This window comes from Poecile atricapillus, chromosome 6 (assembly GCF_030490865.1).
Source record: "Poecile atricapillus isolate bPoeAtr1 chromosome 6, bPoeAtr1.hap1, whole genome shotgun sequence".
Taxonomy (NCBI): Eukaryota; Metazoa; Chordata; class Aves; order Passeriformes; family Paridae; genus Poecile; species Poecile atricapillus.
Genome location: NC_081254.1, coordinates 8,025,351 through 8,052,870, shown reverse-complemented (window position 1 = coordinate 8,052,870; position 27,520 = coordinate 8,025,351). Strand labels below are relative to the sequence as shown.

Here is a 27,520-nt window from a genome sequence, read left to right as displayed (position 1 = left end):
TCCCGGAGCACTCCCCACAACAGGCGGCTGCCCTGCCACTCCTGACTGCGCCACAGTCGGAGTGGGATGGGGTGCCACCCCCGCCCTGCGTGCCTAAGGCCCCGCCGCCTCCCCACACGGTGCGCACGACTCCCGACCCTCCCATAGCTACCCCTGTCCCCCCCGCAACTACCCCCACCCCTCCCACGCCTTTTCCCCTCTGCTTCGATTTTCCCCCACCTGCAGCTTTCCCTCACGCTGCTTTTTCCCCCACCCAATGCAGCTTCTGCCGCCGCAGGCGCAGCTTCTGCCGCTGTTCCCTCCCAAAACCCCATACCTGGCGCCCCTGAGACTTTCGCCTGCTATTCAGCCAGCATCACTAGGACTGCCACACTGCCACACCTTCCCTGTGGCTGGACTGTGCCCCGCCGGCCCCCTGCCGCTTCGCTCCAGGCACTCTTGGAGCCCTCAAAAACACATCGCATAGATGCACGCCCTGCATTCTCTACTGAGAATGACAGTGATACCAGCACAACTGACTCTGATTCAGATGAAAATGGCACCTGGATAATAAATAAATTCAAGGCACTCAGGCAGGGGAATGGGAATTAGCCTAAAACATATCTGCCTTTCCACTAACTTATAAAAAGGGGAAGAATGGTGCTACAGAGTGCAGTGGCAACCTATTACTAACAAAGAACTTAGAGACCTTCGCAAAATAGCCAAAGAATATGGACAAGGAACACATATTTTTAGAAATTGTCTTGAAGCCACTGTCTCAGTGCATATACCCCACAATGTCAAAAATAGTGCTCAATGCCTCCTTTCCCCTGCTGAATATATGCTATGGGAAAGGCATTGGAAAAGGCAATTAAAATCGTTATCTGACAAATATTCTAAAGATGCAAATAGGCAAAATTTTACTGTTGAACAACTAGCAAGAGAAAATCATTTAAACCCTCAGAACAAGCTAACACTTCACCTGAGGAAACACTGCAAGACATGGCTATTGCAGCAAAAACATCATTGCTCCTCACTCCAGATGACTCTATACCAACGCTACATTTTGCTAATATCAAACAAGGGGTAGATGGGAGTTTTATTGAATTTGTGGATAAAGAATGCCTTGGGAAAACAAATAGAGTATAGAGGCACGAAAAGAACTTTTGAGTAAATAGCTGTAAAGAATGCTAATGAACAATGTAAAATTATTCTGAGGGTTTTACCCTTGCATACAGAACCTACCATTGAACAAATGGTAGAAAGCTGTACACACTGTTTGTCCACTGAAAACACAGTTGCCCAGGTGGTTGACAAAGGCATCACTGAAGAGGTTTGCATTTGCAGTGGTAACTTCCAGAGATAATGCTTGCTGTTTCAATTGTGGGGAATTTTGACACTTTATAAAGGACTGCCCAGAGAGGTCACCTACTCAAGACTCAGCTTCTGAGCTTGCTGACATGGTTTTCTAAAGACTTTCCCAGGACAGTAACTGTAAACATAGATATGTGTACATTCTTTCTGTTACACGTCTTGTGATGGGCATCTCTCATGGCCAGTGCAGTGAGAAAGTGTTATCCTGACCATCCAATCCCTGGCCGTGGTCAGAAGCCTATAAATCCTGGGAGGAAAAATAAACTCTCTCTTCCTTTCACCACACCTCGACCTGTGTCCGTGTGATCTATTCATCTTCAGCAGCAACACCCCCACACTGGCTACCAAAGGCCCCAGAGACCGCAGTGATACCAGCAGCATTCGGGAAACTCCCAGCACAGCACAATAAGGCCTCACATGCAGACAACAAATCAAAAGCCATCCCACTCCATCCCAACTGTGAGATTCACATTAGCCGGGACCAGGAAGGTGGGAAGCATCACACAGCATCATCCCAGGAGATCCCAAGCCACATGAGGAGGATCCAACATATGGAAACATTCCGATGGGAACCAGGTGCCAGCTGGTAACTGCATTGTCCATTGACTTTACAGATGAAAATGTTTACTGTGTTCCCACAGGAAAGCATGGACCAAAAGATGGTCCTTGGGACATCCTAATTACAGGTGACACTTTCCATGGTCCAAAGGAAATTTTTGTTTTTCCAGAGGTACAAACAGTGTATCCTGGACAAGAAATCTTTGTCCAGCTGTGCTGCATGGACACACACACCCTTTTACCTTTCACAGGGAACCCCAATTGCACAAGTTTTTCTACTCCCACCAAACCACAAGGAATGGCTTCCCCTCAACCCCACAATAATATGGGCACAGGCTGTGGGCCCAAATAAGCCTGCCATCAAGTGTGACTTATTCTGCAAGGGAGAGAACATCTACTGACTAGGGATGCTGGACACAGGCTCAGATGTGACCATCATCTCCCGCTTGGAGTGGCCAGCAAACTGGGAACTGCAGCCTGTGGCAGGCATGATTTCAGGGATTGGTTGAGCCACAGTGTCTATGCACAGCAAGTGGAATGTCATTGTCAAAGGACCTGAAGGCAACTGGCAACCATCCAGCCATTCGTGGTAAGGGCCCCCATCACCCTATGGGGTAGGGACCTTCTATCCCAGTGTGGGGCTTCCTTATGCATTCCCAGCCGGAATTTCTGACTGGGGCCACTGAGGATTGTACGCTGCCATCTACCCCTTGGCTCACCTGGAAATGTAAGGACCCGGTCTGGGTCGAGCAGTGGCCCCTCTCAAAGGTGAAATTGCACACATTACAAGACATAGTTGAAGAGCAGCTTGCCAAAGGCCACAATATTGAGACCACCAGCCCCTGGAACTCCCCAGTCTTTGTGCTGAAAAAGCCTGGAAAGGACAGGTGGAGACTTTTACATGATCTTCACAAGATCAATGACATCATTGAGGACATGGGTCCCCTCCAGCCTGGCCTGCCCTCACCATCGATGCTGCCTCGAGGCTCAACTTTTGCCATCATAGACATCAAAGACTGTTTCTTCAGCATCCTGCTGCACCCTCAAGATGCCCCCCACTTTGCCTTCTCTGTTCCCTCTCTTAACAGAGAGGCTCCACTCAAAAGATATCATCAGCTTGATCTCCTGCAAGGAATGAAGAACAGCCCAACTATCTGCCAGTGGTAGGTCACTCACATTCTATCCCCTGTCTGGAAACTATTCCCAGATGCAGTCATCCACCACTATATGGATGATATCCTAGTCTGTGCATCAGGAAAGACTGACTTGGCAAAAGCAGTTAAAAAGACCATTGAGACGATAGAAAAGGCTGGATTTGAAATCCTTGAAGACAAAGTACACCAGCCCATGGACGTATCTTGGACTCTGAACTCATGAAAAGACCACTGTATCCCAGCAGCTTGCCATCCGAGATGATCCAAAGACCCTGAGGGACTTGCACAGTTTTTGTGGGTCCATCAACTGGATCCATCCCCCAATTGGAATTACAACAGAAGACCTTGCCCCCCTGTCCCATCTTCTCTGTGGCAGCAGAGACCTGGACTCTCCACCTGCCCTCACACCAGAAGCCAGAGATACCATCACCAAAATCCAAGAAGTCCTGTCTTCACGCCAAACCCATTGCTTCAAGCCCAGCCTACCTTTCCAGTTTGTCATTCTGGGAAAGGCCCCCCTTTTCCATGGACTGATTTTCCAATGGGACCCTCAACTCAGAGACCCTCTGGTGATACTTGAATGGATCTTTACCAACAACCAGCCTACAAAAACAATTACCACCTTTCAACAAATCATGGCCCATCTAATTAAAAAAGCCAGGACTCACCTCCACTCCCTTGCAGGGTGTGAATTCACCTGCCACTGACTACTGGAGACCTAGAGCATTTGCTCCAGATCAGTGAAAAACTCCAGTTCGCCCTAGATAGCTATACAGGACAGATTTCCATCCACGTACCAAAACATAGACTTTTTAATGCAGCCTTTAATCTGACCCCAAAATTAGTCCAAAGCAGGGCATCTCTCAAAGTTCTGTTTTTACAGATGGCTCAGGGTCATCCTACAAGTCTGTAATGACCTGGAAGGACCCCAAGACTCAAAAGTGGGAATCTGATGTCCAAATAGTGGAAGGATCCCCACAGATAGCCGAGTTAGTAGCTGTCATCAGAGCCTTTGAGAAATTCGAAGATGAACCCTCTAATTTGGTCACAGATTCAGCTTATGTTGCTGGTATGCTATGAGGGCAGAACACGCTTTTCTCAAAGATGTTTCCAATCCAAAATTACACCAATTGATCTCTGCATTAACTAGCTTAATATCCCGCAGAAAGCAACCTTATCATATCATGCACGTGAGGTCATGCACTGAACATCACAGAAGGGAACAGGAAAGCAGATGCACTGGCCATGCCAGTAGAAACTGCTAATGTCCCTGACATCTTTTCTCAGCCAAAGTTGTCACATGCATTTTATCATCAAAATGTACTTGCCCTCATCAGAATGTTCAAGCTCTCAAAAGATCAAGCAAAAGCTATTATTGCAATGTGCCCAAACTGCCAGAATTACCAGTCTCATCTATGGGTACCAGGGTCAATCCCCGAGGCCTGAACAGGTGTCAATTGTAGCAGACTGATGTGACTCATTTCCCATCTTTTGGAAGGTCTAAATATGTGCATGTGTCAGTTGACACCTTTTCTGGAGTAGTGTTTGCATCAGCTCACACAGGAAAAAGTGCCACTCACACCATCAATCATTTTCTTCTTGCATTTGCTACTCTGGGAGTTCCAAAAAACATCAAAACAGACAGTGGACCTGCCTATACCTCTCGTAGGTTAAAAGAGTTCTTCAGTGACTGGGGAATAAAACACAGTACAGGCATACCTGCAAATCCCACAGGGCAATCCATTGTAGAAAGGACTCATCAAACCCTCAGAAGAGTCCTCCAACAACAAAGAGAAGCAGAAATTACATCCCCTTACATTTTGTAAGGTCCTCTATGTGATTAATTTCCTAAATCGTACAGCATCTGAGCCTGACCCTCCAATCCTTCATCATCTCTCAAATTCAGCCCAAGCTAAGCTCACTGGGAAGCCACCAGTGCTAGTAAAAGACCCAGAGACACATCAGGTTTCTGGGCCTTTCCAGCTGATTACCTGGGGAAGAGGCTATGCCTGTGTTTCCTTAGCATTGGGCCCTAGACGGTTCCCAGGAAAAAACATAAAACCATATCTAGGCACTGCAAACACTGCCCCCATGGACAGGAACAAGAATTCTCTTGAGTCAAGTACAAGACCTCCACAAAACCAGACCCACTCTGCATGGAGATGAAGGCGTTGCTGAGCATCCACAACCCAGAGAGAAGACCATCCCATCACATGAGAGCAGACAAAACAGAGAACTGAACAAGATGCTGCTGCATCACTGAAGCCATAGGCCAGATGCAGTCTAGCCACAAATTACTCCCTGGTTTATATATTGCTACCCATTTATCCCAAAAAACCCTCATGTCCCCCTTTATCGACCCTTCCCAGAACCTTCATAAACCCCGTACTTACCTCCCTCATCCTCAGCTTCTAGTAAATAGAAAAAGAGGGGAAAAGACCAGGGAAAAGGGATGAGGGAGAAAACCCTAAACCTCCCTCCTCCCACAAAAAAAAATAAAAGAAAATATAATAGTAACAAATTTTGCTATCAGAAGCCCCATCTCTGCCCAAAGATGAAAATTACCTTCTTGGTCAATGGGGGACTAAAGGAATGGATGTCATCTTTAGTTAAGGGAATTTTGTGGATTTTTATTGTAATTATTATTGTATTAGCTATGTTCTCATGCCTTCTCCATTGCTTCAAAAGTGCTATAGGAGATGCCTTTTTACTAAATACGGAGAGAGGAGTTGTGGAGGAGGCTCAGTCCTCTGACAGGCATCCTCCCTGGAGATCTGTCCCCTAAGATAATATAAAACCGTCTAGTCGTGGTGACTGTGCTGTGGATCCCTTCCTGCCTCAGGACACATGTTATCTCCCTGTTAACTATTGGTCATCTTATCCCCATCTCAGATCATTGGTCCCCTTCCCAATTCTTCCCTTCCCCATAAAAAACCCAGCTTTTGCCCAGATCAGTGGTTAGATCATCACTGCCCCCCTTCACTGAAGCCTGCATTAAAGCCGTTCTGTGGAACGCCATATGATCTTCCCGTCTCTTGTCTGCGTCGGCTGGGGTAACCCCTGAAGGGACCTGGCTGGGCTGAACAGAGCTGATCACAGAGCAGAAATCACCTTCTAAAAGAGCTGGTCACTTGAAGCCTTTGCCTGTGCTCCTAAGGGTTACCCCTGGCTGGAGACTGCCTGGAAACCCCGGATGGCGGCTCTACCCCGGAACGTCTGTCTGGGCTTGTTGCCGGCAGAAGCTGGGGGTCGGACAGGCCCCCCAGGACCCAGCCACGACAGCACTGTTCTGAACTGCTTTCAGTGTTCTGTCTCAGCCTTATCTGCTTTTCCTGACCTACAACTCACAGAATTAACAGTGCTAGACATCATTCTTTCATAGTCTTGAAAAAACAGTCTTTGGGCCTGCTTCTTGGGGGTTAGGTGTCTTTTTATTTTTTTTTATTTTTTTTTATTTTTTTTTTTATTTTTATTTTTTTTTTTTTTTTAGTTCTGGTTTGCCTGTGAAATTTTTACCCATTAGCTGCGGGGACAACCTAACTGTGGGTACTTGGTGGGTGCATGAGAGAAGACAAAGAGCTCGGCCGGGCCCGGGGGGGAAGGGGGCAGGAAAACAGGAGGGTGGGGACAGTCTGGCAGGCTTTCTTCAGCTTCGGAGAAGGACACTTTGGGGCGCGGAGCTGTTGCGGTGGAGAGCTCCCAGACGGAGCTCCTGCTTCTTCTCCTTCTTCCCTCTTGGTTGGTGGCCTCGCACCCCCTGTCCTGTCGGGACGTGTGGCAGTGCCAGACACTGCTGAGGAGCTGCTGATACACCTCAGCCACCAGCCCAGGATCTCAGCTCATCCCTGCTGTTCCAGCCGACTGTTCCTCAGAGCCCTGCAGGAGCACCGGGACTGACAGCCCGAGGGGTTTGTGAAAACAAAGCCTCTCCTCCATCCCTTCCCGTCTCAGCAGAGAAAGCTGTCCCGGGGCCCCTGGTTCTGTTTTCTTGCTAATGCTGTAGTTATTGTTGTTTGTTTGCCTGGTTATACTAGTAAAGAACTGTTATTCCTATCCCCAGATCTCTGCCTGAAAGCCCCTTGATTTCAGAATTATAATAATTCGGTGGGAGAGGGTCTACATTCTTTCATTCCAAGGGAGGCTCCTGCCCTTCCTACAAGACACCTGTCTTCCAAAACCGAAACACTGCTGTATTTGCTAACTCATCTGCTTGCAAGGATTCCCCTCAGTGACACAGTGCAGTCATCCTACAACTCCAGCTAGATGCGTTTTCAATTCCAAATACTATTTTGCTTAAAATTCAATACTAACTGGAATTGTCAGGGCCCTGAAAGTCAGGAAACTGATGTCAAGAAATGCCTTAAAAACCATGAATTTTACATCACGTTGCAGTTTGTGTTTTCAGGTTTTTCATTTGCAGGTATATCTGTGAATATGAGGGCAAGAAATTATTCAAAACCTAAGGTTTTTACTTATTCATATTGAAGCAAGAGTTTTGAAAGGAATGTCAGACTGTAATAAAACTGAGAACAATGGTTAAGCCTGCCAAATGAAAAAAAAAGCAGAAACATCAATTTGGAACTTTGATTTTTCATTATGTTGGGTGCTTTACATTCCTAATTTGGAATGTTAACAAATTTCACACAAACATTTCTGAAAGAAATAAACTTATGGCCTCTTAGAATTCTGTCTGCATACTGGAATAAAAAAAACCTTAATACACAGGTGTATTGGACACCAACTGGCTTTGCCAAGTTCCTCAGCAAGATGCTGTGCTGGGAGGCTGAAATACGTGTGACCAAGGAGTGGCATGTCCAGAACTCCATGCAAAAGCTTTAGCTGCTTTGATTTTCTAAAATGTCTGTAGCGTTGCCCAACACTCACTATAAAATTAAATCTCGTTAGGGCAGAAGGGCTTTTTATCTAGAGATCAGAGCCTACCTTTGCTGCTGCTTCACACATAGGAAAGGTAGATGAAGAGTTAAATACTTGAAGGTAGTATAAACCATAAATTTCAACCACATTAATTAATCAGTTATGGTAATAATATCAGCTTAGAGTAGCCTAAGAAATAGTCATCTTCACACATACTGTATTGCAGTTTAAACAGATTAACTGGCAGGATCTTTGTTCTGATCCCAAAATTAGAAATGTATGTGGTATGATTCAGGACTGAAAGAAATCTCTATTTTTTTCAAATTATTCATCTAGGATAGATGAATATAAAACAGTGAAGCTAAGAAAAACCTGTCCTTGTGATTAACCTATGTGTATTTTTAATATATGTAATGCAAATGGTACTGTCTTTAGGGAGCATATCCTTGTAATTCAGGGAACTAAATCCCTCTGTCACAGGGTCTATCTTGTGTCTTCCTAAACGTTGCTCATTTGCTGATTGCACAACTGCAATGTAATTAAAATGTTTGTTTATCTGTAAAAGAGGTGAAAGCTAAACATTGATGTTCATATACATACATTGTATTATATCACAGAAGTTAGGTGGCCTTTACAAATGATTTTTCAAACACTCTTAAAAACTATTTCAAGAAACTTTTAACTATATTAAGTGGCTTTTGCAAGGGGTGTTAAAAATGTCCTATAATGAGATATCTGTAAGTCTCTTCCTTACACAGAAATATATAGACATATGAGTAAGACACACCACATTTGAGTAAGTACATGGCATGGATTTAATTGCTATGCTACTGCCTGTGTTTCTGCCATGCAGGAGAACGGATTAGCATTATGTGTGAACTGGAATACAGGGAAGTTCATGGGACATCCCTGTGCCTGTCTGTTGAGAGCCCAGCAACCACCAGCCAGCTTGTTGCACTGAATTAAGTCTGAAAACATTCTATGAAATAAAGCGTAGTCTTCTGAGCAAGATAAATTGCTCTTAGGAGCCATCTGCCTTTACCCTTTAAAAAAAAAAGTCTCTTTAAATGTAAATTTAGCTTTCCACCAGAGACAGTATTGCCATGGTAACAAACACAAGAAAAATAAATGTCTCTTAGAGGAAAACCACATTTTATTTTGTATAAACATTTTCCATAAAAATAAATTATGCAGCTACAGAATTATTGTATACACAATCTCAGACAGTAAAGAGTATCAGTCTTTTCCTGGAATGGATCTCTGAGCTAGTACCAAACATAATTGCTTGCAGTAAAGAAATGTATTGTATACTTAATTTCATATGCTGTGAACTAGAGCTCTCATCTTTCAGTTTGCTCTAAATTGACTGGAATGCTACAAACTTCAGCGGAGCATCAGGCAGGCAGCAGGAGTTTACAGAACTGGAGCCTAAAATGTAATCTCTGCCAGGTAATTTATCTTACAAATGCTTTGCTGTGTGAATTTTCTCTGCACAGTCTACCACTGGAGAGGTTTGTTATTCAAAGAGCGCAGAAGCAGTGGTTTGGATTTTTCCTTCATTGAATGAAAGGAAGAATGCTTTCAGGTTAGGCCTGTTTCAAAAATAAGATTGATGAGTGGTGTACTTTAAATTGTTCACAAATTCCTCTCTACCTCTTCCTGCATCAGTAACCCCCTACAAAGGTCAGTGTGAGGAGACACGCAAGATGGGCAGTATCATTTTGTGCAAGAATTTCTGAATGGTTAAACATAATTTCTTTTTACATTGTCTACTTTCTCATTTCAGGTTTCAAATTCCACAGTATACAACTATAACAACAGTTTTCAAACACTGTCATTGTTGAAATGTCCCACAATTGTTTATTTACTCTCTCTCTTTCCCTCCTTTTGGCCTTTTGACTGTGTGTGGTGCGTTTGAAGGCTGCAAGGGAGTGAAGATGCCCATGGCTGAGTTTCAGTGGTGGGAGGAGGTGAGGAATTCTGGTGCTTGCCTGTGGAACAGAAACCATCCTGCACTTACCTGGCACCTCTCATCTGAATAAGACAGTAGTTTACACAGATTAAGCTCTTTCTTCTTTCTGTATGGCAGGCTGGGAAATTACAAGCCCCACCTGAAGATATGTTAAAGAATCAATTTCTCCTAGAGATTATGACACTGACTTTGACAGGTCATTTACTGTGAGCAGGAATGGTGCTGTAATTGTAATCTGCTCTTTCCCTACCTTAGCTGCTGAGTGGCATGTTCAGTAGCATCAACATCTATCACTTTGGATATTGCTCTGTTTCACATCTTGAAATCTGAAGAGCAAAATGGAATGTTTTCAGAGATGGCTTGGGCAGAACTTCACACAAACTAGACTTTTGAGAAAAGATAAAGCAGTCGGTTTCAGCAAAATACATCCTTTTATGTGTGTAAACAGTTCTGCAGGAAGTGTAAAAGTAATATGCAGAGATGGATTAACTAAGGTATTAGGGAGCAATCAGCTTCTCCTGCATGTCTCAACCTGCCAGACCATGACCTTGGCAAGAGTACCCAGACTGGGTTACTGTGGACTGTCTTGCGTGCTGTAGGGCCTTGGGCAGCACCTGGTAAAAGATGTGTAGGGGAAGAAACAAAAGTAATAAGGCAGACAGGCACTAACACTTCTATGTGTATCTTCCTGGTTATCTGCAGTTTTGGATTAACTACATGTAGCAGTCCGTGTGGCTCACCTAAGGATGTGACCTTAAACAGTCTTTGGGTCTGAGTGCTTGTCAGCAAGAAGCAAGGCTTCTGCACCTTCTCACAGTGCTTCAGAGGGGTGCAGAAGCCCAGGGAGTGGGCTGATCCCCCACTGCTCTGAAGGAAGGGCTCCAGCTGGTGTCCCTGGGTGACGAACAGCACCCACATCTAACCCCTCCAGCACACCAGCGGTTCAGCATGCTCCAGGGCAGCAGGCCAACCTGAGGTGACTTCACCGTATGACATGGATGTTTTGGCTTATCCAACATCCTACAGAATTGTGAACACATGGGAAGCTCAGGGCAAAGACTAAGGCAAGGAGTGAGCATCCTACCCCTTTTATTGATAGAGCTGGTCGCTGTGTTTCAAATAGAGGAGGTGAGAAGAGGAGAAAGGTGTCCCACTACAGTCTTAACGACTTCTATCAGTTCCTTTCTCTTCCTCTGCAAATGCTATCTCAGTGTAGGGGCTAGGATCGACGCAACTGCTGCTTAGACAGATCCTGGGTGAAAAGGCAGGAGTAGGCACCTTCCCCGGGCCTACGCGTTCTGATCTCTCTCATGTCCCACCTATGTCTGCACACAGGCCCCGCCCCGCTACCGCCCCCTGGGCGCGGCCCCACAGCGCAGGCGCGCAGTCCCCGAGCCAATGGGGCAGGGTGGGGCAGGGCTGCGGCCATTGCGGCCCTGCCGGCTGAGGGGACGGGCCGTTGCTGCTGTCGTGATGGTGTCCTGGATGATCTCCCGAGCAGTCGTGTGAGTGCCAGGCTGGGGCTGCGGGAGGTGGCTTATTTCTCGGGGCAGGAGTGGTCTCGATGAGCGGCGGGCGGGGGACGGCTTTTCTCCTTCCCCCAGCCTCCTGAGCCGGGTGCTCTGCGCTGCCTTTCGGGGTCTGTGTGCCTCAAAGAGTCCTTGTGCTCCCAAAATCTTCCGCAAGACCTGCACCGGGCTTATGGTTACTTCGTGTGTCTCCTGCTCTAAGTGCATGTTTCCCGGGGCTGCGGGGCCAGCCAACTCGCGCTGCTTGTGCCTGTCACGCACAAATTGCAACCGTTGCTTGTAAACGCAAAGTAACCTATAGAAAATCTGGTAACTTTTACTTTTTAACTTGTAGCAGAGTTGAGAGGACTAGAGGAACGCTTGCGAGTGTGAGATGGCGGTCTGTGATGAGTATAGGTTATCAGCTGAAGAGGTAGATTGGCAGTGTTGTTGTGTTGTTATGGACTTCATAAACTTGAGCTTATAAAAGCTAAAGAGGCAAACTTTCTTAGGCGAGAAGCATCGTGTTATGTGTTGTGTAAGTTCTGTTTGAGAAAGAGTAAACTGCAGTGCGACCTGTTTTTTTTTTTTAATAGGTATTGTACTGTTCCTTCCTGAAACTGATGAGTTATTGTGCTCATTTGAATAAGCATTGATTTAATATGAATTCCTCATAAAGGTTGAGTAATATTTGGGCAGCAGAGTCTTCCTCATGCTCCTTGCTGGATAGCACTGTGACTCTGGGGTCTCCAGTGATTATTGGGTCGTTTGAGCTGCGATTTGCTGTGTGTGAGTTCTTGCCAGACAAATTAAGTGAATCTGCTCACAAAACAGTCCAACAAACATCCGAATTAGCATAAAGTATGTAGCAGGAGTGTGTGACCCAGAGCAGGGCATAATAGGATTTTCCTGTTTTGTTGGTGACAGATATCCCCCTTAAGCTGTCTGGTGTAATTTCATCTGAAAACTTTGTCAGGAAGCTTTCTCATACTGACACGTATATTTTCCTGCTGCAGTCCAACCACTTAGATAAGTAGCCGTCCTTCTCTCTCTTTCAGCCCTCCCTGAGACTTGTCACATAATTGCAACTTGCAAAGTAGAACATCGCGTTCCAGAGTTGGCAAAGGACGACAGAGGGTTGGAAGAGGGTCTGTGGGAGGAATTGCTATTGGTGCACTTCGTCAGTGTGGTCTTCCCATGGGCTATACACAGTGCTATAGGCAAGAGGCATACTCTTGCTTTCTGTACATCAGTTGGAGCTGCTCAACCTGTTTCTGCTTTGTTACATAAGAGCACCAGAGAATTCTTATTTTAACTACTGTGTTGATTTCAGGGGAATTGCAGCAATGCTGAGCACCTGAATTTCTGATGACTAAATTCTTGTGTAGTTGTGGTTTTTCCCCCTGAATCCCTAAGGGTTGTATTTGCATAAGTTAAAGTCCTCTATGAGCCTAACCCAATTGCACAGGGAATGAAGAGAACAGCTACCGTTCTTCACAGATTAATTGCAGAAGGCAATAAACGATAATGTACTGTGCAGTTCTGTGTAGTTTGGTTTCTTTATTGCCACTGGTCACCCATTTGTGTGCCCTAATTATTTTTGCTAAAAAGGGATTCCTAAATATTATTTATAAATCTTTTCCACCTTCTTGTGTCCTTGTTTCCTAGATGTGGGATTTAAGTAGTTTGCCAGTATTCAATTTCTCAGGAAGGTGAAAGTGTTCAATGAGAACTTGGACAGCTTTAAGATTATTATTTAACTTTGCTAATAAAGCAAAATTCATGTGGAAACAGAAGGTGACAAGTAGCATGGAAACAGATGTGGTCATGGAAACATGGGAGGGAGGTCTTAATTTCAATGGTTTTGAGAATGTCCTTCTTGTTCTATTTTCTCAGTGTCTGTTATCTTCCTTTTTTGATCTGTTTTCCTTCCGGATCTCTTTTCAGATATACCTATTTTAGTGACTTTGGGTCTCTGAATTGTATGTTTGGAGGTTGGAAGGTGTATACTATCTTTCCCTTAGAAGCCCTAAGAACCAGATGTAGCATTTTTATTCTTGTGTGGTGACTTCCTGATGCGATGTCCTTAGCAGGCCCAGCCCTGTTCTGTGTGTGCAGCCATTAAGAATACCTGTCATCTTGACTGGTGATGGAAAGGAGCAGCAGTTTTTCTGTCTGTGGCAGAGTTCTCCACTCCTGACTGATCTCCTATGTTTCAGGGCCAGAAGAGCAGCAAAATATTTATTTGCAGGTGTGACACAGTGCCCTCTGCTGACTTCTGACGTGGTGGACTTGTCCTGACAACTGTGTCCCGAGCAAATTGCCTTCTGATTCAACTTGAGACTTTGCAATTTGCAATTCATTAACCCCACTAAAATAGTTTGGTTAACTATTTAAGGAACTAGGGAATGGATCTAATAAAGAATTTGAATTCTTAATTGAATGTGAATTGTCCTGAGGAGTCATGCACAGTAAACAGGGAGTGGTTCAAATTTGCTGTTCCACATAATAATCTTCAGCAGAACTTTGTTTTAATGAAATCTTTTCCCTTTGCTCTATCAATGCTATTATTCTTTAAATATTTAAACTTGTGAAATACCTTGTACTAATTGTATATCTTTGTCAAGAAGCAGAAGACTTGAATTGCATAATTAAAACATCTTTCCCCTTTCAAATTCTGCATCAATTGGGTGTTGTTGTAGTAAGTATAGCTAATTATTATTTCTCAAACATACTGGCTGTTGCAACACCTTTTGGAATGTTTCCTGCAGTGTTTCTTCTATTTTTCACTTAACAAAACCAACAAGAAGATAGATTATTTCATGCAGAGTCTCAGAAAACTTCTCAGAGTGGCACATCTTGTTCTTAGTCTTTAATAGTAGAAATATTTTTTTAAAATTTGTGACTGCCCATCTTGTTAACTTAAATAGAACTTGTGACTGACCTTTAGTCTGCTTGGATCACTCATTCTTCTAATTTGTAAGATCTGAGCAATTGTGTACACATCAGTTGCTGAGACAGTATTTAATAGTAAACACACTGAATACTTGTCAGTCACAGCCTGGTATGGATGAGATCAGACCATCCTCTTTGTGGCAAGCAAACATGTGAAAGCATCCTAAATACAAAGTGGATGGCCATTTTGTTCTTGCAATCTGTTAAAGCAGGCTGTCTGCTGTAATCTGTTAACTTTTTTCCCCTCCTCACTTAAAAATAAAAGTTCCCCCATCCATATTGCTTTGCAACACACTCTCTCCCTTCATCTTTAAGTACATGGTTTGTTTCCAGTTTAGCAGGTCAGCATCTGTGAATGTTGGAAGGGAAAGTTGCAGTGCTGCACAGAAGGATGTATTTGTCTTGGATACTAGTAGTTAGCTTTCTGTTTGTATTCATGTCTTCTCCACCGCAGTTTTAGAGCCTTGCAAATATTCCTTGATTCTGATATTAGATTATAATTAAATACGTTAAGCTGGACAAAGACTGTCTGGGAGACACGTGAGGTGATCTGAAGCTAGGAGGTAGTATTAGTCTCTTTCAGCCTTTGATGCTTTACAGATTGGAGCCGTTTCTTTAATGGCAGTTCCAAGGCATTATCTTTTAATGCTTCTGTTGTTGCTCGACATTTACAGATGTCCAGCTGCCACTAGAACTACTACATATCTGAGAATGGGTAGCTGAAGCCATAAGTTGGAGCTGAAGTTTCTGTGTTGATTGGATTGTTGTCAGGAATACCTGACTGTAGGTGATGTTTTATGTAACTGTGTATGCTTTGACTGTAAACCCAGATAGTGTCTTGTTCTTGGAATACAATTTTTTTAATTAAAAGCATAAACTACAAAAATATTTACCCTCTTGTTTGCTAATCAACATGCTGTCAAACATGTCTTGAAGTGATCACAGCTCCTTGGGTGAAATCAAGTAACAGTAACATCATGTGTGGAAGGAATAGCTATAGCTTAATAGCCTAATCTTCAAGTCAGAAGAGCCATTTCTGGGAGAGTTTCTTTCACTGTAGCCTGCTTTCTGGTATTATGGTTGCAGCTGAAGTATGAAGGATGTGAACTGCTGTTGGATGCTGAATTTCTGATGGTATTCTTCAGTTTAAAGGCCTATAAGTTGTTGCTGCACCTGTGGGGGAAAAGGAGTTGCTGTCATTGAGTGAGTGAGTGAGATGTGCTGCAGTGTCTGTCTCACCACAGAATTGGACTGAATCAATGACTGTGTGTCAGTTAAACTTGGCATTTCATGCTGTGCTTAAATAGATCTCATTGTCCTTTGCTGGGAGGGGCCATCCTTCCCTTCACCCTCTCCTCATTCATTTTCCACAGGATCCAAAGGTTACTCTGTGACCACTGTGTAAGTCTGGTTGTTTTGTCAACTAGAATGAAAATTACATTGACAGAAGTTAATCTTTTGTTAGCTGCCATGAACTGCATTAGTTCATGCTGCTGTTGCTAGTTGCTAGGTAAGTACTGTGTTGAGAATAAAAGGTTGCAGGACAAAACCAGCATTATTTTAGGCTTTTAGGGTATGCTTAAAGCATACTCTGAAACTCCATTCTTTGCTTTCACATTGCTGCTTATTCTTTCTTCTTGTGAATCTAGTTCCAGTAATAACAGTGCAGCTGTTCTAATCAAACAAGGTGTCAGATTTTTTTAAGGGTTTTCAGTTTCATGGGTTGAAATCTGTAAGCATATATAAATCTAGGGATTAAGTGTATTGTCCTGACAGTGTGAAAGTTTAAAATCATTTACATAACTAATCAATGAAATTGCTTAGAACACTTCTCTCCAGTAGTTCAGCTTCTCAGTGAGGCAGTCCTAATATATACGATGAGAAGTTTCTGCTCACTTGTATGTTACTTGTAACACCTCTTGAGTTAGTACAATGCAAAATTACTGTCTCTGACAACTTGTTAGAAAAAAGTGTCCTTACTGCTTGTCTGGCACACCTTGCCTTAAATCAACATTTGCTCTGCAGCCTAGCTGCTCTTTTCTCTCCCATGTTTACAGGACTGTGTAGGTGCAGAGCATGGGTGGTCAGTGTGCCCAGCCTGTGGCAGGCAGCTGGACTGAAGCTTGCTCAAAACAGATGAAGCATGTCTAGAGGTATCCTGTGGAGTCTGACATTCTTTCTTAATGGTCTTGGCATGTACTCTGTTACAAAATGTGCTGAAACCCACATCTGTGTCCTATGCGTTATAGATAAAGAAATACCAAGAAGTGCATGATCTGGCATGAAAGGATGTTTCTAATTAAAACAAACAATCTCCACTCTTGAAATGTTCCACAAACCAGTGTCTGCTTTGAGTGAGCACATTGTAGACTATTGAGCATTTCTGCAGTCTGGATAGAACAGCTTGTCTTTCCTGGATTTGTATATAGAGGCAGCTCTGTATATGCTTGTGTAAGACTGAAGAAGATACTTAGCCAAATTGTGATTTTTATTTTTTTTAAAAAAAGTTGCTTTGGCTCAATAATTTTAATGTTTGATAAAAATTATCTTCAAAATGTGTATAAAAACATGTCTGGCAAAGTCCTCTGTTCCATTGTTCCATGTGTAAAGGAGCTTTCTCTGAACTTTTTGGTCCTTTTTATTCTGCTTTATGAAATGCCAAAATTTTGAACCATGCGGAAGTACTAGGTTTTTACAGAAGAAAATATTACATCGGCCAACAGTATAATCCCTCTGTTGTCAAGACTTGTCAGACTGGATCATAAAAATTTAGTACAGGACAAATGAGGTGAGATGTGTAGAGTCTAGGCAGAAAAGGTAATTGCAGGTTTTTTGCTGACCAGTATGACTTCAAACAGGACTGGCCTTGGTGGCCCAGAACAACCAATCTGACAAGATGGTTTTGGATATGAGGGAAATAAAACACCCCACAGAGGCTATCTGCACTAAGCTTCTGGTCAGCCATCTCTGTTGCTTTGCTGGTCAGTTTATCACTGACAAAATAATACAGCGTTACTTCTGCTTATCTTGTGTTTCCTAGCAGTCTGCAAGCTTCAACATGGAGGCAGGTTTAACTAGATGAATGTTTGTCCTGTGTTTATCATCTTTGGAACATTGCTCATTCATCCCAAAGACAGATGGAACTTGTGTTTGATGTTGGATACTAGGTGCAATTTATTTTGAAAGCCTGCAACCTGGCTTTAAGTGCAGGGGTTTAGCAAGCAGAATTTTTCCTGATGTCAGAAGACTGATACAATGATGTTCTTTTTTGTCTTAAAGCTATTGGAACTTCCAGTGCTCAAATGGGAAAGTAGAAAACAGTTTGTGCTTGTGCCTTCCTACCACTGTCTGGTTTTATTTCCTTCCCCCACCCTGTTTTGTAACTCATAGATCAAAACTATAGAGAGTGGGGAAGATGGTCACTAGCTTAAAGATGTCCTGATTAATTTTTACCTTAAACCAATATAAAAATCCCCAAAAAATATTATTTGGCTTTGTGCTGTCATTATTCACTTTTGTCTGCTAATATTTTTATTTCTTCCCCCAGAATAGGATTTTGTTCTGGAATGCATAATTTCCTTTGTCTAAAGGCATGTCTAGGATTACTCAGTTGCAGTGTATTTAATATTAGAATGTTTTAGAGGCTGACCTGTTCAAAATTTTCAGCAGTGAACAGCTTATGGTTCACTTGGAAGACAATCTACTTACAGAAACATAAAATATATGTTTTATATGACTGCTTTGGCAGTCATTAATTTGCTGTACTTGTAGTGTATATAGTTTTGGTTTTACTTTTCTACTTATAGAACTTTGAGGAGTAGTTTTTCTTGTCTAAAAGTTACCCTTGAGTAGTTGAGACAAAATGAAATTTATATTTGTATAAAGAAGATAATGTGAATTGGGCAAATTGTCTTACATTTGTATTTGGAAAATAACGTTTCTGAAAAGGCACACATTTCTTTTGTATCTTCTGGTTTCTTAGCCCATTAACATATAACCAATGAAACATACTTGTGTTAACAGAATTCTTCTCTCAAAAAATCTCTTGTGGTTAATCAGCGTAGTCTGCTTTATTTGTTTTTGAGAGCAAAACCTAACCCTCGAACTAATTAATACATGAGTCTCTAAAGAAAAACCTATAAATTATATGATTTCAAAAGGGAGGAAATTAAGATATCTTTTAGCATGGAATTTTTGACAATAAGGTTAAGTTACTAATAGAACTGCATGAATAAGGCTGGTAGAGATTCTGCTTGTCAGTCTTAACTTGGTATCTAACAGAATCTTCAGAGCTCTCTACATACCAGGTATAATTAAGGAAACATGTATACTAGGGAATGACAAGTCCAGATGCTGCCTTAAGAGCATCTGCCAAATACAAAGTTCATAGAAACCTTTTCCTCTGTGCAATGGAAAGGTTTGTTTTTTTGAATGCTCTAAGAGGTTTCAGAAGTACATTTCTGGGTTATAAGATTAACAGAATTGTTTGAGAATCAAGGACCTTAAGGCAAAAAATTAAAGTGTCCAACTTTGGATGATTAGAAGCAAAACCACCAGCTGTCTGGGGCAGACATAAGACATGCTTACTTTTACTTCATGAGTTGGTGTTATATGGTTCCACTTACCACTTTGCTCAGATTGTGGTATTTTTGTAGCATTTTTTTTTTGGAGAGGCAGGACATTGAGGCTGGTTTCTGATGACACCCTTGGGTTCAAGAACATGTAATGGTTAAGTAGGACCTTTCTGAGCCTTTGGGTTATGAACTTCACTTTTCTCTCTGGAACTACCTGGGCAGATTAATATTCCACCCAGTGTGACCTATAGCAGCGTGGACACTTTTTTAAAAAATGCAACCCATATAAATAGGTGGTTACATGCAGTGTGGTTTGCTTTATACTAACAGACACCTCAAAAATAAAATGTGGTTTCTCTTGGAATTTTGGGACTGATCCTATTTTAAGTGTTAGATTCCTATATCCAGTTATTTTGATGTTGATTAATACTTCAAAAATAGAGAAGATACTCTTTGAGCAGCAAACAATGACTGTGAATTTTAAACTGTGAAATTAGCTCAAGTGTCTAGCAGACTTAATGTAGGCTGAAAACCAAAGTTGAAAAGGTAAAAATCCAAGTGGAAATCCATTTTTTGACTATGGCACGTGGAGGTGTTAGAGGGAATAAGCCTCAGCCATAAATGGTGGCCAAGCCTGGAAGAGGAACTCCAGTGGAGTACCTAGCTTTGAAGCCACTTGTCAAAGCTGAATAAAGCTTTAGATTTGAAAAATAGTTGAGAATGGGGATGACTTCAGAGTCTTGAGAGAATCTAAACTGGGATTCCTCTACTATTGAAAATAATATTAGAGAACTGGATTTCTGAACCTACAGTTTAAGCATTGGGTACATAGGAAACTTTCTCCTTAGGCAGCTGCTTGAGACAATAGAGGAAATATGCTTGAACACTTTTTTTGCAAAGAATTTGTCCCCATCTCCTGCAGTTGAGACTTGGATGTCTATAGTGTGTGATTATACATGGGCTTCTCACTGTGACTTCTACATAGCTTGACTGAAGGTAATATAACTCAGGGTAAATATGCCCAAATTAATAAATAAAAAGCTGGCCTTGGATCCTTTCAGGCAACTGATTTTTTTATTTAATTTTTTTTCCCCACAGCAGTGAAAGAGATTACTGCCACTTAAAACACTGAGTTATCTTGTCTATCTTGTCTTGGAACCTGCATACATTAAATGGATGAGGCTGCTTTAAACCTTAAGTACAGTTGATGTAATGAGAATGTATTCTGCTGAGGTTTTTTGACTTTTGTTCTAGGGATGTGTTGTTCATGTACTTTTGGCAGGTTTTTTTTTAGTTTTCTGTCACCTGCAGAACTTCTGTCAATTAATACTGCTTCTCTTCAGCTATGCTGCATTATTGCTTCTGTTCCAATTTTGTGCTGGATAAAATACCATCTTTGTATGCAAATCTGATTGTTACCTGGTTGTAGCAATGGTGAAACAAAGACGCACGGACCCCCTTGTGCGCGCGAAGGAAATCTTTACTGTAGAAAACACTCCCCTTTTATACTTTTAGTTTCTGGCAGACTTAACAAAAGAAGGGCACCCATTGTCTGCTCAGCTGCAGTACTGCTGTCCACGTGTCTCATCAGCCAGTCAGCTTCCTGCTCATATGCTGTCCCAGTGTTTTCTCCTCATAACTGCCTCTCTCAACTGCCAACCAACGTTCTGTCTGCAGTCACCTTTCCCACAGGGCATCCTGGTGAACATAAGCATTAACAACTTTAACAAATATAACCCCATATCCCACACCTGGGTCATTTCACCAGGACTGAGATCTGCGACTTCCAAGATCTGAAGCTTTAAGACTGATAAACATGTCTAAAAACGTGCAGGACTTGGCAGTTCCGAGGTGAGTCTTTGCTCTGTTTTCTTTATGGTAGCTTTGTCTCTCCAAACATCCATCTAACTTTCCTTGTTTCAAAATTTGCTGTGGTACAGAGCAGAGAAACCTTTGAGAGGATGTAGCTGCTGACTTGAAACAAGTTAGCTGAAGTTACTGTAATGAACAATTTTCCAATTATCATGGTTTTAAAGCACTAGCTAAAAATTCACTAGAAAATTTTACTTATTTCTTGGTGTGAGATATGGATTAGGAGAAGGACAAAACAGGCTTAAAACTTATAAGGAATAAAGAAAGTTTATTAACAAAACTACAAGAATAAGAAACCAGAATAAAACCTCCAGAAACCCTTTTTCCCCCACCACCCAACCATTCCCTTGTCCAACTGACAGCATAGAGACAAAGCCTGGTGGTTGAAGTAGTCCCAACTATATAGTAGCTTTTCATCAGTCTTTGTAGCAAAAAAAGAAGTTCTCTTTTGTCAATCTATGGAGAGTTTTTCACAAGAAAACCATTTTATCATGGCTTTCTGTTTCTCTGATGCCAGCTGCCCGGAAAACTCTGCCATCAGTCCTTTCCTCCCATTTCACACCACTCAGGTGTGTTCATGGGCCATGATTCAAGGGATGTCATTTTAAGGATGAGTTATTCAAAGGCAGAGGTTCTCTTCATCTGTCTCTATGAGCATCTCTGGAAACAGAAGTTTACTCTTTTTCTCTTAAGGGCCACAAATCTTCAACAACTCTCACTTCTCCTTTTCTGTTCCAGCATCTTATAGGATCACAAACTACTTCACCATTTGCTCAGCTCTATCAATGAATTACCTTAGCTTAGATACACACTTTGAAATACTTCATCCCCCCTAAAATACTCTTTCATGAATTAAAGGAGTTTTTTCAGAACATTATTGTCCATCTCCATAGTTTTAACAAAAGAATATTTCAGCTTATTAAGGCATCTTCTTATTCTCTTCCCATCTGAGTCTTAATTCCTTTCCTCACTGTCTTTGATAGTTTATGTTGTCTCTTTACATGTTGATCACTCTGTTCTCCTCTCTCTGGAAGAAGGATTAATCTGCAAGTCTCATCTGCCTAGTGAAAGGGTTAAACTCTTGGCCAGGCCTTGTGGATGGTCCCGTGATCTCTGCTGGGGCACCAGCTGGAGCTGTCCTCGATGGAAGATTTTCAGTGGCTGCTCTGGGGGAGTGTGGCCACTCTCTCATCATGCTGCAGGTCAAGAGCCTTCCCTCCGCTTACTCAGCAGTCTCTGGTGAAACCCAGCAGCCGCAGAAAACTGCAGCTGAGCCGGGGACCAGCCTGGCTTGGCAGCCCTGCTGTACAAGGCCCAGCGAGCCCTGCGAGGGGCTCAGCCCCTCTGGGAAGGGGCTCCTGTCACTTCACAGTCTCCATCCTCCCCAAGAACCGCAGAACTCCAGCCAGCCCCCGCTCCCCCACCGCGGCCTTATCCGGCCTGGGGGGAGGAGGCTGAACCAGAGCTCTGTCACCTCTTACAGCTGGAAACCAAACCTGGACTTAGGTTTTAAAGGGTGGTGTTCACAGGTTGATCTCACTTTTCAATGGTCAAAACTACTGTCAGTTCTCAGAAATGGTCAGTTATTGGCCAGGAGAAAAAAATTCCATCAGCCTTAACTTCATTAGATGTTTCCTACTTTGTTTTTCTTAAATGCCAATCTATCACACCAATATACCAATTAGATTGCAATGGAAGATTTAAAGGTGCCTTCTGGATTCTTAAGTATTCTCGATATGAAGGATGTAATGTTCTTACACAGAAATAAAGACCTAAAAATCTGTAGAAGCTTCTAACATAATTTTGAAGACACTAGGCATAAAGCTAAGTAGTATAAGTAAGAGAGGTGGTAGTTTTTTACTTAAATTTATGGAAGCCAGGAAACTAACAAGTGTATATGTAACTTTAAACCTTATAACAAAATGAAACACCTCATTCTAGATCTGTAATGTTCCTGTTAATCTTGTTCAGCACATCATCTGCATTAGTATATCCATGTCTTTTAGGAGCTCTCAGAAGTAGCCTAAATGGAGAGTATCATGTTGCTTATGAAAACTGCATGTGTAGGTTGTAATATCTCCAAGAGCAGTAAGTGTAAAGAACTTTTGCCAAAGCAAGGAAGCTCATAAGTGTGTTTCTCTGTCATCTGTCAATTACCTTTATTATGTAAACTCTTTATGTGACAGTTTCTTTGAACATACAAGTAAGTATCAGCTTTCATCTTTAAACTTAAAAAAAATTGTAGTCTTAATTGTATCTTGCTCACCTGCTTTATGAAATAAGCTTATTCATGCATAAACTAAATGAAAATAGAAAATATCTCCTGGAAACTAGGCTTGGTTTGATGTTTTTAAAAAGATTAAAAATAACAAAGTAGTCAATTTCTTTCTTCTGATGTCCTTAATTCAGCTGTCAGTCCTTGCTGGTCATTAGAAGAAAACACAGTTTAGTACAAGGACACATCTTTTTCTTTGAACAAAGTCATGTGTAAAGTCATATGTAAGGCTGTCTTAAGAGCTGTCTGAGAAGTACCTGCAATTGTTCCTAATTGCTGGCTATTTCTCTGTGTTCAGTTGTGCTCCTCTCTGATACCACATCTGGCTGTCAGGGGGCCACAAACACTTTGCTTCCAGTGGTAAGCAGTCTTAGCAGTGGAGAAACTGGAGATGATTTCAGGTATTTGAAGGAAAATAACTTACTTGAGATTTAAGTAAGTGTGAGCAGCTTTGAAAATGAATACTTCTCCAACAGGGATGAAATTTTGCTATTGAGTTTGAGGTAAGAGCTAGGTGGGAGACTTAAGTTCTCTTATAAGGCATTCAATGTTTGCTCTTTATTGTGAGGAAGTGTTACAGATGGTGTGGTTTCAGTTCCTCTGTGTGAATGCTTGGAAGGTGTGAGCTCACCTGGCTGCCCTGCACATATGGTGAGCTCTCTAAGACTGTAAACAGGAAGGAGTATTGGGATGGGCAGGACGCTATTACAGCAGGAGTCAAACATGTATCATAAAAGCAAGAGGTGAATAGGTAGTCATGCAGAGAAGTGACTAAGGATTTTATAACAATTTCTATTTGCCTTCCAGTACTAGCTTTTTGGAATTTTCTGTACAACTGGGTTTATTGGGCCTTTTGGCTTTGTTTTGAACAGGACTTGTTATCTGGCAGGGTTTTAGGTTTATTTGCTTTGTTTTTTTATGACATGGTGATGGTATCTCCAGATTTATGCCTAGGCTATCCAGCAGCACAAGAAAAATTGCTCAGTTGTGGACACAAGTTTTGGGGACTATCTGCAGGCACAGGTACAGATTCTTTGAGTTAGAATGATAAGCAAATAGCTTCTCCCCAAGTACTTCTGTGCTGTACATGATCTATAGTGAACAGGAGGTAAGTTGATGCACAGGTTTTGTGTATCAGTAATGCCCTGTCAACTTGTGAGGAGTGACTGAGAACTATGTTAAAACACTGATGCAGCTTGACCATGTGAAAGAGTTTCTAGGCTGACTCATTAGAGAGGGTAGTCTGGATTTTGCTTTGGGAGTTGTTTTTTAGCAGTCCCTTGTTCCAGACTGCCATGGGTCCCTGAGACACAGGTTTGTTAGAGCCCATAAGTACATCAACACTTGCACACAGATTCCAGTGCAGAACATCCCTTACAGAAGAGGGTTTTTTTGGTAATTTTTTTGTTGTGCTCTTTTTAGACTTCTTTTGAGGTTCAGGCAGAGATATTTCCATGTTGAGACAAGTTGAAGAGTTATCTAGCAACAGGTTCCCTAATTTGGGGTAGATCAATAATTAGTCCATAAACACGAGTGGAGAGGATACTTAGAGCCTAGAGGTCTGCATTAGAAGAAAGGCTTAATTGTCTCTGATTAGACTGCTTGCAGTAGTTATACTTGGGACCCATTAAATAAAAGTTCCTGGCATAGAAAAGTCCCACATTTTGGAGGAATCAGTAGGGATGTCACTTTTCCTCTTAAAATTCTAAAGTGGTTTCTGACTATATGGGTAATTACATTACTATTGGTTATGCTGTACTTCGGAAGAATCTGGCAGTTGCTTTGGAGAATTCCATCTTTCTAGGCTGGAACATTAATAGCTGCCTTGCTCTGTTCAAGAATGTGCTTTAATCAGATCTGTCAGTGCTTCTGGGTATATTCATTAACTGTTAAGACTTTTTTCCTCTGGCTTTTATATTCTGGTCATAAGAATGCTATGAAGAATTTTAACAGACTTGTTTCTGATTGCATTCCTGCATTTTGGTGACTCTAATCTGCTAAAGGAGTTGCTGAATTTAAAGTTAGCTACTGTTAGCAGACATGTCCTTTTAATAGGATTTACGTGATTTTCCCTACTTCTTGCCCAAGGCAGGGGGGTTGGAAAAAAAAGTAGGATACAATTTCTTGTGGGTTCAGGAACTGATCCTCATGCTCCCCTATCCCTGTAGCAGACTAGCATTTTAGTCATTGTAGTTTTTGTAGGTACTTGAATATGTAGTGTTTTACTCTGTAGAATGTGTGGTTAGTATTGTGTATCTGAATAGCAAAATGGAACTAAATTCTATCAGGTGCTGGACAGAAGGACTTTGTTTAGTGTAGTGCTTTTGAAAAACATTCAGGACAAAAATGCCAGTGCAAGCTTTTGTTTGTCTGGACATGTGAACCATAGCTGGTAGCTGGCTTAGTCTAGGAATCCCTAGCTAGCTGTAACACTCAGGGGAAGGAGTCCAGCATGACTTGAGAGTCTTGCGTTTTTGGCAGTGTATTGGGTTTGTGTGTCAAGGTTTTACTCTTATTTCTCATTATCCTACTCTGTTTTGATTGGTAATAGATAAACAATCAAATTACCCAAACTGACTTGGTAATTTAATTGCCCACGACAGTAACTGGTGAGTGATCTCTGTCCTTATCTCTCCCCACAGCCTTTGAACTTTTTGTTCTTTGCAATTTTTTCTCCCCTGCCCAGCTGTGGAGGGCAGTGACAGAATGGCTTTGGTGGGCACCTCCTGCCCAGCCTGGGTCAACCCAACACAATGCAGGGTTTTTGGCTTTTTCCCCTGAATAAGATTCTCGCAGATACTCCTTATGCCTTATTTTGAGCTTGAGAGTGCCACAGAGGTACACAGCAGCTAGAACTTACTCCAAAACTGTAGCTTCATTGCTTAGTAGCCAAAAGAAAAAGAGAAAAATCCAAACTGCTAATCTTTGATGGGAGTGGCTTGGAGGTATATGGGCAGTATACAATCTAAGCAAAAATGCTTCTGCTTTTCCAGTGTGTGCTGATTGAAATCCCATTGTTAAGGTGCATGGCTCTGTTTGCATTTTTTACAGCAAAGAACAACCAGCCAAAGATTCAAGCATTTTTCTTTAGATTTTTATTTGGCTATTTAGTTTCATTAGCAAACTTCAAATGAAATCTTGCTTAGGCTAAACTTCCTTACCATATGTGGAATAGTAATTATAGTTCATCTAGAAGTAAAATTGTATTACCACCACCGGACCTAATTTATGCATAGATAATACAGTGTCACCTACATTACTTCTGGTATTTCCATGTTGTCTGACCATGTCTTGGAAAAAACTCTTGTATGTTTATGAGAGGGATAAAAGGCTGCTCCTAACATAACTGGGAAACAACTTAGTATTGAGAAGGGGAACTCAATCAAACCATGGAACTGAATATAAAAGCCTGATATGTTGCCTTGCTTTGGTCAGCAAAGTTATATTTAGTTTATTCAAAGTTTATATTCAGTTCCATTCTGTGGAGGCATGGAGGATTCTTTTATTCTCCAGCCTGCCACTCAAGGATGTAGGTAAATATTCCTACTGTGAGGAATAGAGTGTCTGGCTCTGTATCATTCTGTGGAGATTCTCAGCCTTTAAGTGAGTGGATAAATGGGTGTCATCTCTATTACAAAATTTTTAAGGAAAGGGAATTTAGTGAATGGTGCTGTCTCCAAAGCATCTCATACTCAGAGTTTCCTGGATTGCTTTAGCTATTAGGTAAGGAACAGAGTGTGTTCCCTTTTTGCATTTTGTAAAAATGAAAGAATAAAGTGCCAAACACTATTCCATGCTTTGGGCAGTACTTCGGCAATGTGAACAGACTGAACCCTTAAATGCATTGTTGTTAATGTTACTGGCTTCGTGTTTGAGGAGTCTGTATTCAAGTAGTACTTTTGAGCAGCATAGTGGCTTTTGTGTATTAGTTTATTTCATATTTAATAGTTATTTTGAAACTGTGGCTTTAGAGTTGTTTACTATCCAGGTCAAATATGCTCAGTGCCAGAGCAACATATGTATGGATGACTGACTTTTCAGTTCAGTCAGATGCAAACTTGGTTGCTTTGCTTCATAAATGAGCCTTTCAAACAATTGTTCACTTTGACACTTTTAAAACTGTAAGACCATAGATTATGTGATAATACAGGCAGTAGGTTGGGTTTTTTAAAAATACAGCTATATGGATACACAGATTGTTTTATCCAGTTTTAAAGGCTCTTTGATATTTTTTTCTTTGTATTTTTATTTTAATCTCCTAATAAATTTGAGGAATGTTTCTCTTTACATGAGTAAAATTATCTGTAGAGGGGGTAACTATACCTAAAATGGAATGCTATGGTAGCTACTGAGTACAGCTGAAAACCGGAAATAGCTGGACTTAAAACTGGCAATGAAATTACATTGGTAAGCAGGATTATTCA

At 41.8% G+C, this 27,520-nt stretch overlaps 1 protein-coding gene across 1 annotated transcript in view; it reads left to right on the top strand.

The window, feature by feature from the left end:
* Positions 1-11,286: 11,286 nt before the first annotated feature.
* The window catches only part of REEP3 (receptor accessory protein 3), a 43,291-nt gene continuing 27,057 nt past the window's right edge, over positions 11,287-27,520 (top strand). The window contains exon 1 of the mRNA XM_058841436.1: positions 11,287-11,417. Within this exon, the coding sequence (XP_058697419.1) occupies positions 11,311-11,417 (107 nt within the window). The 5' untranslated portion in view covers positions 11,287-11,310. The remainder of the gene's footprint in view (positions 11,418-27,520) is intronic.